Source organism: Mesoplodon mirus (genome assembly GCF_964341445.2).
Source record: "Mesoplodon mirus genome assembly, chromosome: 16".
Classification (NCBI taxonomy): domain Eukaryota; kingdom Metazoa; phylum Chordata; class Mammalia; order Artiodactyla; family Ziphiidae; genus Mesoplodon; species Mesoplodon mirus.
The window spans coordinates 60,909,818-60,931,303 of NC_138992.1; the positions used below are offsets into that span (position 1 = coordinate 60,909,818).

The 21,486-nt window shown below is 38.7% G+C and overlaps 1 protein-coding gene across 6 annotated transcripts; it reads left to right on the top strand.

Moving 5' to 3' along the window:
* Window positions 1–1,153: 1,153 nt before the first annotated feature.
* Window positions 1,154–19,446, top strand: ELOC (elongin C). 6 transcript variants are annotated; one of them, XM_082600851.1, is made up of 4 exons: window positions 1,154–1,300; window positions 11,224–11,277; window positions 13,448–13,591; window positions 18,699–19,446. In XM_082600851.1, the coding sequence occupies exons 2-4, from the start codon at window positions 11,274–11,276 to the stop codon at window positions 18,887–18,889; spliced, it is 339 nt and encodes a 112-aa protein (XP_082456977.1). In that variant the 5' UTR covers window positions 1,154–1,300; window positions 11,224–11,273; the 3' UTR covers window positions 18,890–19,446. The 6 variants fall into 6 exon arrangements, with proteins under 6 accessions (XP_082456977.1, XP_082456978.1, XP_082456976.1 ...); XM_082600852.1 differs by lacking the exon at window positions 1,154–1,300 and adding an exon at window positions 1,317–1,473 and having other exon boundaries at window positions 11,208–11,277; XM_082600850.1 differs by lacking the exon at window positions 1,154–1,300 and adding an exon at window positions 1,317–1,473.
* The last annotated feature ends 2,040 nt before the right edge of the window (window positions 19,447–21,486 follow it).

The window sequence follows — 21,486 nt, forward strand, 5'->3', positions numbered from 1 at the left end:
GGGAAAGCGATAAAGACGGCTCTGATTTACGATAGTTCGACTTACAATTTCTTGACTATACGATGGTGCCAAAGCTATACGCATTCAGTAGAAACCATACACAATTTGAAATTTTAATCTTTTCCTGGGCTACCAATATGCAGTATGAAACTCTCTCCCCGGTGTTGAAGCTCCTAATCAGCCACCCAAACAGGAGGGTAAACAACCAATACACTTATACAACCATTGTGTTTTTCACTTTCAGTACAAGTAATCAATAAATTACCTAAGATAATCAACACTTTAGTATAAAATAAGCTTTCTATTGGACGATTTCTGCCCAACTGCAGGATAATGTAAGCATTCTGAGCACATTCTAAGATAAGGTAGGCTAAGTTATGTTAGGTCTATTAAATGCATTTTCGACTTACGACATTTTCAAATTCCACTGGGCTTATCAGGACATAACCCCATCTTACGTGGAGGTAAGATGTGTAAAAATGATAGGTGGATGGGGGGTGGGGGGAAGCGCGCGGGGGAGAGACCAGGAGAGAGAGGAGAGGAAGGAGGGGCAAAGGGGGCGTGGAGTGACAAAGATGGTGTCAGAACTGAGTACTGGTGGCAGGGCTTTCGGTGAGTGATTTCAGAATCCAGAAGCTGAGCAACCCTGTGGCTGGGAGGGGGCAGGAGGTGGGGGAAAGGCCTCAGAGTGGGTGTGGGGGGCGTGGTTAGTTTTCAGTAAACACTGAAAGGTACCGGGAAGAGAGGAAATGAGGCCAGCGATTTCGCGAGCTGTTGGGATGCTCTTCAGCAAGCTCTGCAACTTTTCACAAAAGACAAGCTGCTTCATAAAGAGCACGATCTTGTTAGCACAGCAACCGCACTCCCACTATCCAATCTTTCCTCTGCAGATAGTCTCCGACCTCTACGCGTACCCCCAAACGAGCGGCAGGAACAACCTCCAAAATTACAAGGTTCTTAGCATTCAGCGTGAGAAACTACAAGTCCCAGGTTGCAGTGCTGCCTCAACCAAACACGACAGTACCCGCCAGAGAAACTACAAATCCCAGGATGCAATGCTGCCTCGGACCCCACCCCTCACCCCAGCCCCCCAGCACCTCTTTGAGGATGCTGTCCCCGCGGAAATCAGATCAGGATCGGCGCTGCATGCTGGGAGTCAAAAGACCCAGAATAGGATTGGTTGAGACTTTCCAGGGACGACCATCCTCTTAGGCTTGGCCTGTGGGAGAAGGGAGGGAGCGCTGCGCACTTCCTGTAGACGCCGGCGGGCGACGGACTCAGCGAGTCCCCGCCTCACTAGGTACTAATCTCCCGCGCGTAGAAAGCGTCGGTGACCCAGCGGAAGTGATTCCTCCAACTGCCCCGGAACCCACGGCGGCAGGCAGCTGGGGGTGGGGGGGCGGCCCTGGTGTAGGGGCTGTGGCGGTGCGCGTGGACCCGGTGCGGTGGCTGCGGTTGCTGCGGGGCTGACGAGTGAGTCTCGGGCTGGGGTGGGAACGGAGCTCCGGGCCAGCGTGGGGGACGGGGGAGGCTCCTAGTGGGGGCGCGCTCGCCATCCCACTTCCCACCCCTTCCCATTTGGGCGGGGAAGGAACGGAAGCTCTTAACCTTCCCTGGCCTCTTCGGCTCCTGGTTTGGGGGAGGGGAGAGGAGGGCGGCGGGACCTTTTCTGGCGCCGCTCGGTGGGCTTGGAAAAGGGTGGAAGGAGGGGCGGCGGCCGGCGAGACTGGGCCTCCTCGGGGTTAAACGCGGGCAGGGTGGAGTTAGGAGCATGGCAGCCCTGTCTCTTTCCCTTTTTGCTTTCCCCGGGTGCACTCAGATTCGTTCTTTTCTTGGGGTCAGTCCTTAGTCATAGAAGAGGGCCTTCGCTCTTTCCAGTTGCGGGACCCCGAGAAGTTTACCAACTTGTTGGGTGATCTCTGCCCGACTTGGTGTTTTGGGGCTGCCGTGCATCTGCCTCCCAGTCTCATCTGAAAGGAGGTATCTAGTGTCGAGTACAGTGGCCATTAAGTTTCTCTTATGGAACCTCTTTAATACAGCTATGGAGTTCGAGTTATTAGTGCGAGCATTCCTACTCTGCATCGCCTTCAGTGTGGAAAACAACCGCAATCCTTTAGAGTTTTAAAACCTCATTTTCAAACTGCCCGATTTGCTTTCTGATCCCCAACTAGTTTCCTTTTTTGTTTAGTGGACTAAAATGATACGTCTCGGATCTCGTTTACATTATAATTGTGGTATAATTCATGATGTTGAAATATCACGGTTCACACGTGGATTCATTCATTTTGGAGAAACAGTGGCAAGGAGACAACTATGGTCCTTGTCATCGTGGGTATTAAGTGCTTATTGCCAGTGATGATTTTGGCTTCATACTTAATTTTTAAATGGCTGTCCTTTTTTTTCTTAAGTGTGAGATTTACCTAATAACTATCTACCATTCCAAAAATATATATATGTATATAAATTTATTTCAAATGGAAGATACTAGTTTCATTACATTATGGTAATTCTGTAATATAGTCAGTAGTTTGTAGTCAGAAGTTATAGTCAGTTCTATATATCAAGTTCCAAAGTAATATTTATATCTTATAAATTGCTTGTTTGGGTTTTTCGGGTAGATTTTTTTCAGTACTAGAAAATAATCTGGAATATCTTTGTATTTACACTGGTATGTGTTAATGCATTTCAGCTAACCTGTCCTAAATGTTTACTGTTCCGTTATTAAATAAGATCAGAAAAAGCTCACCCAGTGATGCTCAAAATTTCAAGCCTTGGTGATTAAGAAAACAGTAGTGCCGTTCACTCAACTCTTTATTGAGCATCTTTTATACGCTAGGCACTACATGAGGCCTGCCCTCACCGAGCTTGAGGAAAGAGGCTATACATTAAGTAAGCAAATACAGTTTCAGGTGGTGATAAATGTGAAGAGACTAGCTAGATGAGAGTTAGATTAAGTTAGAGTGACTAGGGTGTGGTGTCTGATTTTGAAAGAGAAGTGATCAAGGAAGACCTACCTCTCTGAGGAGTTAATGCTTTGCCTGGAGACTAAAATAATAAAGATCTGAAGGAAGAGTTTTTCAGAGAATAGTAACTGTAAATGCATAGACCTTAAGGGAGGAATGAACTTGACCTATTAAAATACTAGGAAGGCCAATGTAGTTGGACGTTAATGAAGGAAGAGTGATGGGAGATGAGATCATAGTGGTCAGCAAGGAGTAAATAAGATGGAACTTTACAGTCCTTGTTCTGTACGTAATGAGAAGCCATTAGAGGATTTTGTGCAGGGGAGTGATACCTGGCTTATGCTTTTGATGACTGATGGCTGAGTGGCAAACTGACAGAGTGGGAGGAAAGTGGAAAAACCAGCTCCTAAGGAGGCTGGTAGTAGTTCAGTTGCCATGTGGTAGCTTGAACTAGAGATGTAGGGTTGGAAGTTAGTGAGAAGTGGTCTGATTTGGAATGTAATTTGAAGGTGGAGCCAAATGGTTCTTACCTTCGCCCCAGGACGAAAAAGTATTTGGAGGAGTCACCTGTTTTGCCCGAGCATCTGGGTGAACAGTAGCACCATTTACTGGAATGAGGAAGACTGGGGCAGGTGCACTGGTTTCTGAGGAATAAAGCAGGAGTTCTGTATAGAGTGTACTGAGGTGGATGACTTTATACAGCTCAGAATGTGTGCAGTAGGCAAGTAGGATGTCCACTGCTGTTGCTCGGGGGAGAAGTCAGGCTAGGGAGGTAATCTTGGAGTCGTATTTTACATGTGATATTTAAAACTATGGACCAGAGGACATCAAGTAAAGAGTATTAATGGAGAAGAGGGCAGATGGCTGGGAGCACTCGGGTCAGAGGAGGAGCAAACAGTGACAGAAGCAGAAAGGCCAGGTGGGTGTGGCATCCATAATACTAAGGGAAGAAAATGTTTCAGAAAAGAGGGCGGAGTCAACTGTAAAACCCTAAGAGTAAGATGATGATGAAAAATTAACCCAGAGGAGACTTCCCTGCCGGTCCAGTGGTTAAGACTCCGCGCTTCCAATGCAGGGGCCCCGGGTTCGATCCCCGGCCCAGAGCTAGATCCCACATGCATGCTGCAACTAAGACCCCCGTGCAGCCAAATAAATAAATAAATATTTTTAAAATGAATAAATAAAATAATAAAAAAAAATTGACCCAGTGACCAAGTAGTTGAAATTTGACAAGAGCACTTTGGATGGACTAGAGGTCTAAAAAGTCTGATCAGTATGGGTTACAGAGAAGTGTATGGTAGTGATGATGTTACAGCATTTTTTTTTTTTTTTTTTTTGCGGTTCGCGGGCCTCTCACTGTTGTGGCCTCTCCCGATGCGGAGCACAGGCTCCGGACGCGCAGGCTCAGCGGCCATGGCTCACGGGCCCAGCCGCTCCGCGGCATGTGGGATCTTCCCGGACCGGGGCACGAACCCATGTCCCCTGTTATCGGCAGGCGGACTCTCAACCACTGCGCCACCAGGGAAGCCCCAGCCTTTTGATATGTTGAATTGTGGCAGGACAAAGTCCTTGGATCACTGTGCTTAGGTGGAAAGGTTGGCCTTGCATAGGAAGGATGATTTTTACTCAACTTTTGAAACAGGAAGTATATGGTATATAGATACAGGTAGGATGAAGGTGGAAAGATAAGGCAGTTGAAGTGATTTGTTTCTGTTTTGTTGGTGAAATAAGTGAAGTTGTCAGGGTAGGGAGGAGAGGTATGTTGGAGGTTTAGGAAATGCCGTGAATTTTCTCAGAGTAAGAAAGCCAGTTGACTAGGTAGGAGGATCAGTACGACACCAAGCATCTGTTTAAAGTGTGTGGCCATAAATTTAAAATTGAGACCAGTCACAATGGTTGTGACTTTTCTTCAGCCAATTCAGTCTTTGGTTGAGGCCTGAGCTCGGTGGAGAATCCGGTTTGGCCAGGGTTGGGATTGGGGTGGATAGCTACATCAGAGGAGAGGGCAGGGAGTTAAGGGTGTAAGGGCTGCGAGGCATGCATGGTGCCAGTCTTCATGAACTCTTCACAGTGGGATGAAGCAAGGTCGGGGTTGGGTTCATATTTGTTTACTTTCAGCCCATCATTTAAAGGTTCTTTTTAATTATTTTATAGTGTGTAGAATCTATAATTAGGTACACACTATATAGTGAAGTACTTGTTCATACTTTTTAGACCAAAACAAAGGAGTTTGGAGATCATTGTCTAAGAGGGAGATTAGGTAGGTTACAGGGTAAGGCAGACAAGACAGCCTCAGTGGGAACACACAACACTCTAGGGCTCTTGAGTTGTGTGCTGTGTGGGAGTGACTCTTGCTTAATAAAGATGGGAAATTGGGAGTTATGGGCAGTTTGTTGTAGAGGGAGGGTGAATTTCACATGGGTTCAATCATGAAATGGTAGAGCTGGAAGGGACTTTAGTCACAGTTGAGTCCAATTTCCTCATTTGGGAGATGAAGAAACAGAAGTCTTATCATTTAACCTATCTGGGTCTCAACATAGAAATGCACAGAGTAGAAATTCAAATATGGACTTCTAACGACACTGAGTTACTTTGCCAGAAGTATTAAAACTGCCTACACAAGAGTTAAGTACTACAGGAGCATTGTTATAAGTTGAATAAGCCAGAATGAGAATTTTATCTCATCCTGAGATACATAAATTCAGCGACACTCTAAGCACATTCTAGGCAAGATATTCTGATGTCTTGTTACAAACTGGAATTCTGTAACTTCTGTCAATTTGTATTAATGGCCGAAGCCGCTCTTCTTGCCTCTTCAAATAGGCCTAAACATTAGATAATTTTTGGTTAATGTAATTTACTTTGTTTTCCAAATTAATCATATTCTTACATATTGTTAAGAACAAATCATCAGGCTGACTGACCATTGTCTCCTTCACGAGTGGCTTAGTTCCACATACTTGTTTCTTTTTAAAAATCAGTTTTAAATCATAGTTTTTTAGTTATTTGTACTTTCAAACACGTATTTTTATGATTTTTTTTAAATTGAAGTATAATTGACCCACAGCACTACGTTAGTTCCAGGTGCACAGCATAGTGATTGTATATTTCTATACATTACAAAATGATCACCACAGTAAGTCTAGTGCCATCTGTCACTGTACAAAGATATTACAACATTATTGACTATATTCCCCATGCTGTAGATTTCATCCCCATGACTCATGACCCGTAACTGGCAGTTTTTACCTCTTAATCTCCCTTGCCTACTTCACTCATTCCCCCACCCCCTCCCCCGTGGCAGTCACTGGTTTGTTCTCCTGTATCTGTGAGTCTGTGGTTCTATTTTGTTGTGTTTGTTCATTCATTTTGGTTTTTAGATTCCACATATAACTGAAATCATGCAGTTTTTATCTTTCACTGTCTGACTTATTTCACTTAGTATAATACCCATGTTGTCAAAAATCGCAAGATTTCATTCTTTTTTATGGCTGAGTAATATTCCATTATATGAGTAATCTTGTAGTGTGTATGTGTGTGTGTATCATGTCTTTATCCATTCATCTATCGATGGGCACTTAGGTTGCTTCCATATCTTGACTATTGTAAATAATGCTACAGTGAATGTAGGGGTGTATGTATCTTTTTGAATTAGTGTTCTTAGTGTCTTTAGAAAAGATGCACAGAAGTGGAATGCTGGATCTATGGTAGTGCTTCCATGCTGGTTTCCATAGCGGCTGCACCAACTTAACAGTCCCACCAGAGGGTTCCCTTTTCTCCACATCCTTGCCAAAAATGATGATACCCATTCTGACAGGTCCGAGGTGGCATCTCGTTGTGGTTTCAGTTTGCATTTCCCTGGTGATTAACGATGTTGAGTATCTTTTCATGTATTTGTTGGCTGTCGTGTGTGTTGTGTGTCTTCTTTGGGAAAATGTCTATTTAGGTCCTCTGCTCATTTTCTAATTGGGGTTGTTTGGGGTTTTTCTGATGTTGAGTTGTATGAGTTCTTTATATATTTTGGGTATTAACCCCTTATCAGATTGTTTGCAAACATCTTCTCCCATTCAGTAGGTGGCATTTTAATTATGTTGGTGGTTTTGTTTGCTGCGCAAAAGTTTTTTACTTAGTTTGATGTAGTCCCATTTGTTCATCTTTGCTTTTGTTTCCCTTGCCTGAGGAGGCATATCCCAAAAAATACTGCTAAGACCAATGTCAGAGAACGCACTATGTTTTCTTCTAGGAGTTTTACGATTTCAAGTCTTACATTTAAGTATTTGAGTGTATTTTTGTATATAGTATGAGACAGTACTTCAGTTTGATTCTTTTGCAGTAGCTGTCCAGTTTTCCCAACACCATTTATTGAAGAGGCTGTCTTTTTCCCACTGAATATTCTTGGCTCTTTTGTCATAGACGAATTGATCATATAAGTGTGGGCTTATTTTTGGGCTCTCTGTTCTGTTCCATTGATCTATGTGACTGTTTTTTACATACTGTCTTGATTACTGTAGCTTGTAGTAGTGATTTGAAGTCAGGGAGCATGATGCCTTCAGCTCTGTTCTTCTTTCTCAAAATTGTTTTGGCTATTCGGGGTTATTTTTATATATATTTTTTCCAGCCGAAAACATGAGGTTAATAGGTGAGAAACCCCTTATTTTACTTAAATGACATCAAACTGTACCTATCATTCTAATCTGCTTTTTAAAAAATTAAGTTTATCTTGGTATTTCCATGTTATTATATATATAGGTTTAACTTATTCCTTTTCACTGCCCCATAATATTTCAAAAGTATAAATATACTATTTTTGTTTAGTATCACCCATTTCCCCTTTCCTCCAAAACTTGGTTCTTAGCAAGTTTTTTTTTTGTTTGTTTTTGTTTGTTTGTTTGGGTTTTTTTTGTGGTACGCGGGCCTCTCACTGTTGTGGCCTCTCCCGTTGCGGAGCACAGGCTCCGGACGCACACGCTCAGTGGCCATGGCTCATGGACCCAGCCGCTCCACGGCATGTGGAATCTTCCCAGACCGGGGCACGAACCCGTGTCCCCTGCATCGGCAGGCGGACTCTCAACCACTGCGCCACCAGGGAAGCCCCTTAGCAAGTTTTAATGTTTTAGTTTTCTTATTACCATTGGGATCAAACATTTTTATACAGGTCTATGAGCTATTTGTATTTTTTCTTCTATTCTTCTAGAGTTCAGTGGGGTTTTTTTAATCTGTTAAAAATTAATTAATTTTAAAACCAAATTTTAAAACAACCAAATTAAATTAATTTGGTTCTTTAATCTGTAGTGTGTTTTTGTGAGTGATGTCAGTTAGACATCTAACCTTATTTTTTCCAGGTAAATAACCAATGTAAAAAAGCAAAAAGATACAAGGAATAGATTTGCAGCTGTTGCTCTCATCTACTTAGCTAATCCAAGCAAGTCAGCTGAAAAACTATTAGAACTAATAAGAGAGTTTGTGAAGATCATGGAATACAAGCTCAACTTACTGAAGGTTTTCTTTAAAACACCAGCAATAACCTTTCAGAAAGTATAATCGAGAAAACAGATCCCATTCATAATGGGAACTGTAAAGTACCTAAAAGTAGACCTAACAAGAAATGTGAAATAATAAAATGTGGACTTGCCCAACTCTTTAGTACAAACATGTTTATCACACTATTGTAATTAAAACAGTGGGGATATTGGTCAGGTATAAACAGATTGATGGAACAGAATACAGTCTAGAAATCCATGTAGTAATATAGTATATGATAAGGGTAACATTTCAAATCAGAAAAGGAATGGGCCATTTAAAGATCTTTTCGATGTTCAAAGATACTAGGATAAAAACTGATTTCAGGGCCTCCCTGGTGGCGCAGTGGTTGAGAGTCCGCCTGCCGATGCAGGGGATACGGGTTCGTGCCCCGGTCTGGGAGGATCCCATATGCCGCGGAGCGGCTGGGCCCGTGAGCCATGGCCGCTGAGCCTGTGCGTCCGGAGCCTGTGCTCCGCAACGGGAGAGGCCACAACAGTGAGAGGCCCGCGTACAGCAAAAAAAAAAAAAAACAAAAAACTGATTTCAGTGTAGACCCTAGGCTCACCTAGAATTTCTAAGTATTTGTTAGATAATAAAAATCTAAAAAATAAAAAACTATAAAAAAGTAATGTTTATGTATAACACTCTAAAAGCACAATGACATCAAGACTTTGTTCATGTCTTCTGCCTGGAACTATTCTCAACCCACTGTTCAACCACTTCCTCTTACCTACCTAATTCATATATACCTAATTCAGTTATGGCGTAGATGTTCAGACGTTCACACTGAGATTCTGTAGCCCCAGACTTAGATTTGTGTAGGTTATTTGTGGGTTAAGTCCAAATTTAATCATATTTCAAATATTTTTAACTTCCACGTAGGAATCAATGTTTACTCTTAATTGTTAGTGTTGATTTACTCTTTCTTTGTTAGTGATGGGGAGCTCCCTCCCCCACCCAACCTTAACCCTTGTATAAATGATGGAATTGATTTACTATATTAAGAAGTCTGTAGAAAAACTGTTGCTACCCAAAGGGCTTCTAAGGTGTGACTTTTCATGGTTGCTTAGCTACTGCTAGTTAAGTAAACAATCTGGATGTTTTGCTCTGGAGATTTTCCAGAGAAAAGTTGGCACTTGAAATTCTTCTTTTAGCTTTTCTAGCATTTTTTCCTTTTTTTGTGTTTTAGAAGGAGTACAAAGCAGTATGAACAGAAGAAAATAATAATGACTGATAAATTTTTTAATTGCTTACTATTATGACCAAAAAATGACAGACTACTGTTTTTAAATTTTAGATAACTATCTAAGGATTTATATCAGCACCTCTCAGCAGTAGTGGGAAAGAAGTTTTAACAGGAGCCAGAATTTATTACCATGGCGGTATGGAATAATGAAAGGGAGCGTGGGCTCTAAAGCAAACCTACCCAGGTTTAAATTCTCATGTTGCCACTTAAGCTGTAGAAGCCTTAAGCAGGTGGCAGCCTCCTCCTGTTTTCTCATCTCTAAAATGGGAATGATAATTCCCCTGTGGAAGTGTTGTTTTAAAGCAAGGCATTTAATGCAGTGTTGACACTCATTAGGCCCTCAAATGGTTGGTAAAAACGTTACATTGCCCTTGCTGCCTTTCTCTCACATTAGACATTAGACTTTAAATACCTCCCTCCATGCTTGGGGAGTGTTCTAGACTAACATTTAATTCCCCCCCCCCCGACTCTGTCAACACCTGGAGCAAATCATTCAGCCTCTCTATACATCAATGATGTTTTTTAAGGTGAGGGTTTACATAGGTTTATTGGTCAGGAATTACTTAGAGAACAGGATAATTAGGATACACTGTTTTCCTGATAATGACATAAAAAATAATATTCGGATAAAAAAATCCTCCTTTGAAGAAATGCTGTTAAAATACAAATTACTGAAAACATGAGCTCTTTTCCTTTGGTAGTCATTTCTTTCACGAAATTTAAGAGTTCTCAAAAATTAAATTTTTTTAACACTTCATTGTTAAATCTCAGAACTTTGGTAGCCTCTGTGCGGAAGAGATGGAACAGTAAAATGTATTATAGACGTGCACACTTACATAAGAAGAGGGCAAGCCTTACCTTTTTTATTCACATGAAAGCTACTTCACGTCCTTGGATTTATCATGTTGTCATTCATTTAGCAGATACTTGCTTTAATGTTTACCAGTATCTAGTAGATATAGTATACAAAGATGATTTAAGGCCAAGGGTGTCTCCTTCAAGTTCAGTTCAGCTCCTAAGGAACAACATACGTTTTTTGTTCTTGTTTTTTTTTGCGGTACGCGGGCCTCTCCCGTTGCGGAGCACAGGCTCTGGACGCGCAGGCCCAGCGGCCATGGCTCACGGGCCCAGCCGCTCCGCGGCACGCGGGATCCCCCCGGACTGGGGCACAAACCCGCGCCCCCTGCATTGGCAGGCGGACCCCCAACCACTGCGCCACCAGGGAAACCCAACATATGTATTTTTAAACTGTTGTCCGAATAGTTACCTTAAAAAGGCCGGGGGGAAAATCTGTATTTAGACTTTACTGTCCTGGGGGTGATCATCTTCTCTCAGATGTTCAGAAACTTGATACTGTTCTGTATTGTGGTGGCTGGGAAACTTACATAGCAGAGAGAGTCCTTACACTTGTAACACCAAGGACGTATTAAAAAATGACGGGAAAACATGTTATTCTGGCATTAATCTCAATACAGCATTGTTATATTTCAGGAAACTACTAAAGTTCCTGTGGACTCAAAGTAGAATTTCATAAGAACATAATGGGTAAGTTATATAAAAGTCATTTTGTAGTTCAATTAGTTGAAGCGTTCTTCTCAAAATAGGCCTTTGAAGTCAGTGAATGCAAGTAAAGTAGAGGAGACTGAAATTAGTTGTTTAAATCAGCAGCTTATGTTTATTATATATTTCTGAAAAGCAGATCAGTAACATTATTATGCCAAATTTAATTTGTGATTGCTAGTTATTGTACCTTAGGAAATTAGAAACTCTCCCAACAGACAAAGAAAGTGGTTTCTCTTGCCAAAAAAAAAAAAAAAAATACTGGAAGTATAAATTTAAATAATTGATAATTTTTATTTTTGTTCTTAGAGGTTGGCAAAAACTGCTAAAAATCTGTACTCTTGAATAGTCTATAATTAGAAGTTACATGCATCTTTATGAGTCCCCCAGCTTTTTATTATGAAAAATTGCAAGAATAATACACTATAGCCTTCACTAGTTAACGTTTTGTCATATTTGCTTTTCCTGCGTGTATATGTATGTATGTGTTTATATACCCACATATACACACAAAAACACACAGAAGCTTTTTTTTCTGTTCTGTTTATTTAGTTGTACATGTAATACTCCACACCTAAATGCTTAAGCATGCATCTCCTAATTCAGTCCATATTCAGGATTTCAGTTTTTTCAATAGTGTTCTTTACAGTGGGTTTATTATTATTATTATTATTATTATTATTTTTTTTTTTTTTTTCTTTTTGCTGTATGCGGGCCTCTCACTGTTGTGGCCTCTCCCGTTGCGGAGCACAGGCTCCGGATGCGCAGGCCCAGCGGCCATGGCTCACGGGCCCAGCCGCTCCGCGGCATATGGGATCCTCCCAGACCGGGGCACGAACCCGTATCCCCTGCATCGGCAGGCGGACTCTCAACCACTGCGCCACCAGGGAGGCCCATACAGTGGGTTTATTATTTTTAAATCCAGGGTCCAATCAAGGATTACTTGTTGCATTAATTTCTCTCTTTTGTCTTCTTTAAACAGTTCCCTACTTTTGGGATTGGGTGAGGAGTGAGGTCTTTCATGACTCATTTAAATTTAGATTTGTCTGAGTATTTCCTCCTGATTAGATTCAGGTTAAACATATTTGGCAGCGGTAGTACATAAGTGATTTTGATATTTATGAATCTCAGTTTTAGGGATTTCTAAATTAATAACAAATGAATGAGTAAATGGATGTTTGTAACTGAACAGTACTTCAGCTTCATCCTTTGCACTTCTCGCCGCTAAGTCTTCCTAAGTTTTTAGAATAAGCCTTAAGATATTTTCTTTCAGATATTGGTACCATAAAAATTAAAATTCTCTCAGCACAAAATTGTAAAGTTATACGTGTGAGAAAAGATCTTAAAGGGTTGTATAAAAATATGTACTCCCTCAGAAAGTTACGTTGAGCCAACTCCTGTGGCTGAAGCCAGCATGGTGGCATTGAAGATAGCTGGTAGCCATCCCACCTCTACTCTGAATTTTTAAAATTGATTATTTGTCTGTAGTCCTTATTTCAATATTTGCAATAATTTAAACTGGGCAGTAAAATGTTTTGATCATTTTTTTATGGATCAAGAGTAAAATGCTGAGTAAAGAAGGCCCTAAATTTTAGAATACAGGGCTTGTCAGAAGTTGCGCTCACATGGCATATGAACATTTATTCATAAACACACTATGCATCTTACTTTAAAAATGAGTATTTCAGGTCATAGAATTAAAGTTTTACTATTTGAATATTTTCTTTTAGTCTTCAAATTTGAATGTGCTGCTGTGTTCACAAATTGTTAATACTTCCATGAAAAATACTGGTAAATTTTCATCTAAAGTAAACATCCTTGGGAGTTCCCTGGTGGTCCGGTGGTTAGGACTTGGCGCTTTCTCTGCCGTGGCCCATTTTCAATCCCTGGTCGGGGAACTAACATCCCAGAAGCCATGTGGCCAAAAATTCAAAATAAAAATAAAGTAAACATCCTTGAATGTAAAGTTTATTCTGATATTGGAAAATATTTAGAGAATAATAAAATAAGAAGTTAAAAACTTTAAAATCTTGGTGGCTGTTACTCTCCAGAAATGTTTCTGCTCTGAGTTATTCAGATACTAACCTTGGTAAACCTGTTTATTTTTAATAACTTTTGTGATTCAAAAATTATTTTACTCCATACTTTACTTTAGATGGAGAAGAGAAAACCTATGGTGGCTGTGAGGGCCCTGACGCCATGTATGTCAAATTGATATCTTCGGATGGTCATGAATTTATTGTAAAAAGAGAACATGCGCTAACATCAGGAACAATAAAAGCCATGTTGAGTGGCCCAGGTAGGTACATTTCTTTATTTCCTCTTAATATATCCTCACTTTTTTAATGTTTGATGAATGTGTTTTTAAGTTGAATTAAATGACTCATAACATTAAAAGAAAGACAGTAACTGTTCTAATATTAATTACTGCATGGTTATGTTGCATTGGGAAAAAAGTGGCTTCTGCTATTTCCTGTTTTCAGTTATTTACCATAGTTTCAATAAAACCTAATTGATTATTTTGTAATAGGAAGGATCATTTCCCTATGTTTCCATGGTCAGTTCACTACAGAAGGACTCTGGTGATTTGTGCTCCTGGTTACGTGTAAAGTTTACCTATAGAAGTTATTGCTTCCCACATATCTACTGTTCCCATTTTACCTCAAGAAAATTTTTCTTAAGGGTTGGAATTTCTGGAGCATAGGGTAATTCTGTGTTTAACTCTTGGAGGAAATGCTGAACTGTCTGCACAGTGGCTGAACCATTTTACGTTCCTGCCAGCCATGTATGAGGGTTCCAATTTCTCCACATCCTCTCTGACATTTGTTATTTTCCTTTTTTCTGATTCTAGCCATCTTAGTGGGTGTGAAGTGGTATCTCATTGTAATTCTGATTAGCAATTCCCTAATGACTGATGAAGTTGAATATATCTTCATGTGCTTGCTGGTCATTTGTATATTTTCTTTTGATGAATATCTATTCAATTTTGTTGCCCATTTTTTAATTGACTTGTCTTCTTGTTGAGTTTAAGAGTTCTTTATAAATTCTGGACACTTTATAAGTTCTTTATAAATTCTGAACTTTATAAAGAGTTCTTTATAAATTCTTTATACCTTATGAGATAAATGATTTGCAAATATTTTCTTCATTCTGTAGGCTGTTTTTTCTTGGTAGTATCTTTTGATGCACAGAAGTTTTTTATTTTGATGAAGTCCAATTTATTTTCCCTTTTGTTGTTTCTGATTTTTGGAGTCCTATCTAAAAATCCATTGCCAAATTCAATGTTATGAAGACTTACCTTATGTTTTCTTACAAGAGTTGTGTTTTAAGCGCTTACATTTAGGTTCTTGATTTTAAGTTAATTTTTGCATATAGTGTGAATCAGCTTCATTCTTTTGCATGTGGACATCCCATTACTATTTGTCAGAGAGACCATACTGAATGGTCTTGGCATACCTGTTGATAATCAGTTAACCATAGATATGTACGTTTATTTTTGGGCTCTCGATTCTTTTCCATTGATCTATGTATCTGTCATTTTACCAGTATCACACTATTTTGATTTCTGTAGCTTTGTAGTAAGTTTTGAAATTGGGAAGTGTGAGGCCCCCAACTTTGTTTTTCTTTTTCAAAATTGTTTTGGCTATTTCGGATCCTTTGCAATCCCTTTTCTATATTTTTTACTATGGAGATTTTAGAACATACATAGACTTGGAGAGAATAGCATAACACACCTTCCTGTACCCATCAACTAGCTTCAATAGTTGTCAACATTTTGCCAGTTTTGTTTTGTCTAATATCCTAACTTTTTTTTTTTTTTTTTTTTTTTTTTTTTTTTTTTTTCGGTACGCGGACTTCTCACTGCCGTGGCCTCTCCCGTTGTGGAGCACAGGCTCCGGATGCGCAGGCCCAGCGGCCATGGCTCACGGGCCCAGCCGCTCCGTGGCATGTGGGATCTTCCCAGACCGGGGCACGAACCTGTGTCCCCTGCATCAGCAGGCGGACTCTCAACCAGTGCGCCACCAGGGAAGCCCAATCCTAACTTTTTTTAAAAGAGTATTTCGAGCAAATTTCTGACATTAGGTTATTTCACTTGCAAAATCTATGATAGTCCGTCCCCCTGCAACCTCCCCCCTGCTTTTTTTTTCAGACTATCAGTTTTACTAGAAACAAAGTTATTTGTATAATGTCCACATCCAGGTTATACTAAATCATGTTTCATCTTGTAAATTCATAATTGGAATTCTAGAGCCTTGAACAGAATCCAGTTTATCTTTCTAGCAAGAATACTTTATAGGTGGAACTCTTATCGTCCTATTGTATCACGTGTTTTAGCAATGTCAAGACTGATTAGTGGGCTCCAGAGTTATCAAGCTGATTTGTCCATGAGCAATTCCTCAGTCAGACTTTCATACAATATTTAGTTTTAGCATTCACTGTGATTATTGCTGAGATTTACTTCATTTGGAATTATAAAACAGGGATTTTCTAATTCTGTAATTTCTTCTGCATTTATTAGTTAGAACTCTCCTATAAAGAAGAACTATTTGGTTACCCTGAAATATAGTCTGTATGGGAAAGAAAAGATAAATGCTTGATTTTTTTTTCCCCTTTACATGTAATTTTTCAGAGTAAAGAATTGGTTCTCCAGCATCCTCCAACAGTAAAGAGTGTTTGTTTGGTTTGGGGTTTTTTTTTGCATATTTTTCAGTCAGGTGCAGTCATTCTTACTGATGCTCAAATGGCTCCGTTTTTATGCCAGAAGGAGCACATCAGGTTGCCTCCTGTGTCCTTTTGACACAGCTTTATTAGTCTTGAATAGCTATACTACTTTCTGTAATAAAGTTTCTCAGGTTCATTTTGTACATTATCCCTCAATCCTAAAAACAGCCATTCGTTAAAGAGCCCTGGGGTTTGGGGAGGTGGGTTTTTTTCGGTTTGTTTTTTAGTGGAAAATGGTACTTAGATACCCCACTGGGTGCTAGCAGTACCCATTGCTCCTGAGTTGAAGTGCTTTTAGACTTTCCTACTGGACAGAACTAAGATGTGCTTCAGGGGAAAAATCCCGATGCCAACAAAATTTTAACTAAAAATTGAGGTGAAAGGGTTTTTAAAAAGCCTGATCTCCTTTAATTTAAAAACAAGAGTTTTATCTTTGAAGCTTCAAACTTTCAGCACCAAACTAATGTTTGCATGAAAAGGAATGAAGTACTGATGCATGCTACAAGGTGGATGCGCCTTCAAAACATTATGCTAAGAGAAAGAAGCCAGACACACGTTGTTGTATAATTCCATTTGTATGAAATATCCAGAATAGATAAATCCATAGAGACAGAAAGTAGAGGGGAGTTCCCTGGTGGTCTAGTGATTAAGGATTCGGTGCTTTCACCGCTGTGGCCTGGGTTCCGTTCCTGGTCAGGGAACTGAGATCCTGCAAGCTGCGCAGTGTGGCAAAAAAAACCCCAAAAACATAGAGAAAGAAAGTAGATTGGTGTTTTCCAGAGGCTGCGGTGTGGGTTTTATTTGGGGTGGCGAAAATGTTTTGGAACCAGATGGATGGGATGGTTGCTCAGCATTGTGAATGTACACTGAATTATACATCTTAAGTTGGTGACTTTTATATGAATTTATTATTATTATTATTAATTTTTATTGGAGCACAGTTGCTTTACAATGTTGTGTTAGTTCCCTGCTGTACAGCAAAGTAAGTCAGTCATACGTATACATATATCCACTCTTTTTTAGTTTCCTTCCCATTTAGGTCACCACAGATCACTGAGTAGAGTTCCCTGTGCTCTACAGTAGGTTCTCATTAGTTACCTATTTTATACATAGTAGTGTATATATGTCAGTCCCAATCTCCCAATTCATTCCACCCCCTCTTTCCCACCCAGTAACCATAAGTTTGTTTTCTACATCCGTGACTCTACTTGTTTTGTAAATAAGTTCTTTTGTACCCCTTTTTTTTGGATTCCACATATAAGCGGTATCATCTGATATTTGTCTTTATGTGTCTGACTTCACTCAGTATGACAGTGTCTCGATCCATCCATGTTGCTGCAAATGGCATTATTTTGCTCTTTTCTTTTGGCTGAGTAGTAGTCCAATGCATGTATGTACCACATCTTCTTTATCCATTCATCTGTCAGTGGACATTTAGGTCGCTGCCATGTCTTGGCTGTTGTGAACAGTGCTATGAACATGTATAGTTCATATATATGAACTATAGTTTGAATTACAGTTTTGTCTGGGTATATGCCCAGGAGTGAGATTTCTGGATCATATGGTAATTCTATTTTTAGTTTTTAAAGGAACCTCCATACTGTTCTCCATAGTGGCTGTACCAATTTCCATTCCCACCTGTTAAACGAATTTCACCTAAAGAAAACACTAATGTTTGTCTAGTGTCAAAGGCTTAGTAAGTGTCTGTTGGTAATATTTCGTACATACATTTAAGAAAGAGAGTTCTCGTTATTGGCAAACAAAAATTTACCTCATTGCTGTGAAGTATCTGCTGAATCCTTTCCTTTCTCTGCATCCCATCCTACCCCCAACCAATGGACAATTACTAGAACATTTAAAAACTACCACATTCTCAGAAAGTACATTTTTCTGCCTTTTATATTCAGTGCACAGTGCTAGTGCTAGACTGCCAAGAAAATATTTTATCCCAATAGTAAAGAAACGATACAGCTAAAGAAATTCTGAGAGATCACTAAAAACAGCTTATGAACTGTTATTAAACAAAGGGAGGAAGTAGCTTATGAGAGCTCATTGACATGACCGTATTTGTAAAAACTAAAGGGGAAAACAGTGGATTTACTCTCTTGAAAAGATTCTTTAAGGATAGTGTTTGCACTTATCATTTATGTTTACATGACGACATAGCACAGAGCTCCTGCTGGTCTATAAATACTTCATCCCCTAGACGGAGTCTGTTTAATAAAGATTTTTTTATGTTTCTACTCAGAAATCTACATACTTCTACATATTTCATTTGATGCTAGTTGGGTTTATCCTTTTTGCATTACATTAGTTTCGCTAGGGCTGCCATAACAAAGTACCATTGACGGGATGATTTAAACAAAAATTTACTTTCTCACAATTCTGGAGGGTGGAAATTAGAGATCAGGGTGTTGGCAGAGTTGGTTTCTTCTGCGGTCTCTCTCCTTGCCTTGTAGATGACTGTCTTCTTCCTGTGTCTTCACATTGTTGTCTTACCTCTGTGTGTCTGCAGCCTCGTCTCCTATTCTGATAGGGATGCCAGTCATACTGGATTAGGGCCTTAATTACCTATCTCCAAACACAGTCACATTCAAGTATTGGGGGTTAGGACTTAAACATATGAATTTTGGAGGAACACAGGTCAGCCCATATATCACGAACAAATTCCTTTTCTTTTCCAGGTCAATTTGCTGAGAACGAAACTAATGAAGTCAATTTTAGAGAGATCCCTTCACATGTGCTATCAAAAGTATGCATGTATTTTACCTACAAGGTTCGCTACACTAACAGCTCCACGGAGATTCCTGAATTTCCAATTGCACCTGAAATTGCACTGGAACTGCTGATGGCTGCAAACTTCCTAGATTGTTAAATAAAATAAGTTATAATAAACTGTTAACTTTTTTCAGTATTTAATACCTGTAGTTCAGTTAGTAATTTTTTCATATATAGCATGTTGCCTGTGTGCAGTTGAACTTTAAAGTTCGTTGCAAAGCAGATTATCTTCTGTTCTTTTGCATAGCAATCAGAGTTGAAATTTGTTTGCTACATCAACAAATTAAGGACATTTTCACAAATTGAGAAATAAACAAATATGCCAATTCGTAGGTCGTTTTGCCTTATCCTTTGGATGTGATTTTTAAAATTAGAGCAGTGGTGATATAGTAAATGCTGAAATTTAAGCATAAATTCAACATGTTCTACAGGTAAATTATGGGGCTACATATTTTTATGTTTTTAGTGTTTTTTTAAAAACCTATTCTGATCTTATAGCTGTCATTAGCATTACTAGAGTTATGCAATTGCATATAATTGCATTATAAACATGTTTATAACTTAGCCAAAATATTGATTTTTATAACTGTCAAAGACATGGGAGTTGAAATTTCTTATGTGTCTTTTGATAAACTGCAGTATTGTTTAAGTGTATCTTGTCTTTTTGTTTATTGCTACAATTTAAGAACTTTATTTAAAATCAGTTTTGGAAGATTACTAGGTACAGCTTTTGGAGCAGAGACTTTTTGAACTGTAGGCACATGGTCAACAAGTAAACTACATACTTCAGTTTCATGTGCATTGTGCATTTTGGCCAATCCATTGACTATAAAGTTTCCTTTGCAATATTCATTCTTACATAGTCCCTTGCTGTGATTACACTTCTCATTATTTAAATATGTTTTAAAAGACTCACTATGAAGTTTTTCATCTAGATCCTAAGAGCAAGACTTCTCTGACAATTCCAGTCTTCCTCCATTCAACTGAAATGTTATAAAATAAGAAAAATGTGGAGAGACGCAGTGCAAATCTAATAATGCACTTTGATATAGTATATTAATTATCTTCTATTAATTAAAGTATGTCCCACTAGATATGATATCCATAATCTGGGTCTTCTACTGAACTCAAACTTATAGAAGAGGTCATTCAGCTTTTACACTAAGACAAAAAAAATATGAAGAACTATAATAGAGTGTCTCTGCTTAGTCGTGAAAAGAGAAGCACTAGAGTTGGGTTTATTATTGTCTCTTAGTAGTAAAACAAACCTGTTATTATAGGGTCTATAAATTTAAGTCTTCAGCTTACTTCTTTAAGACTGGTTCAATATGGACCAGTTTTTCTGGAACCTGCAAAAACCATAAACAACCAAGATCAATAGAAGTAATTTTTCCTCTTAGAAGACCTAACATTGTTATTGAAAGCAATTAAATATAAATGTTAGTTGCATATATTTTAGTAACATCTTAAGACATACTGTTACATATTTTAGTATAGAATTATCAAGTACTAGAATTATATTCTGCTACTTGGTGACAATGACAATTATAAACCTAAGTGGTGATCTTAAAGGTCAAGGTGATAGCTAGAATACAGTTTAACTTTGACCCATTTTAGTAGGTTACTTTATATGTTAGGTCCACAAGTTACCTTAAGTTCAAAATATTGAAATAGAACTGAAAGATCAGGAAAAACTGTATAGCTTGCGGCAAATGATACTTGCATGTTAATAAAGGCTATTGACTGAAAGGTTTGATGAACACTTGGTGTTTGATCTTTTTAGCCTTAATTTTCTCTTTTTCTGAGGATGTATGAAACTATTGGCTTCAGGACATGTTGCCATATGATTGAGTAGCAGGAATTTTTATTTGGTTCAGTTTAAGAGATGATTTTATATAGTATTGAGACCTTAATAGTTTTCTGACACTTGGTGATTAGTTTACTTTTTGAATTATGTGCAATCTACCCAATACTTTTTCTGCATAGAAAATAGTACCACAAAATCCTTTGTTTTATTCAGTTAATATTTCATTTTTGTATTGTCTAGATTATTTTATGCTTTTTAGACTGCTTATCTTTCATGCAATTATTATTGGTAGATAAGTCTCCTTTTGAAGAGCTGTTAATATTGAGGAATACAATTTACTATAAGTAAATTCAGCTCATGTTAAAAGAGAAATACATTTAGAGACATCTTGCTATATATGGAGCTGTCATCTTAGCTGTGGGTCGTTTTGCTAAATTTATCAATTATTCTTTCAAAATGGTGCAGGTATTCTGAGAACTTATATAAAGTTGCTGTTAAAGATTGAAGAGTGTTTAAAGCTAGTAATTCCTATCTGTGTAGAGGAAAATTCATACAAATTAACAAAGCTTGGTTGTATTTAGACTTAGCAGTACTAAGTTGAGCTTCTGTTTAGTTATTTCTAAGTTTGGTAAAACACATAAGATCTGGAAATCAATAGATGTGGTTGATTTTATATAGTGTTTTATTTGCAATATATAAATCTCATTTAATTCCAGGCTAGTCATATTTGTGCTAAGTCTTTATATTCCTATTAGGCTATAATAAGAAACTCTTAAATATTACACCTAATGGTTTGTTGGTTTAAACAAATATTTATTAGTCTAGAAGTATTTTGGTATATCACAGCACCAAACTAAGTTAAAAAGTATAAAATCTTGTGCTAATAA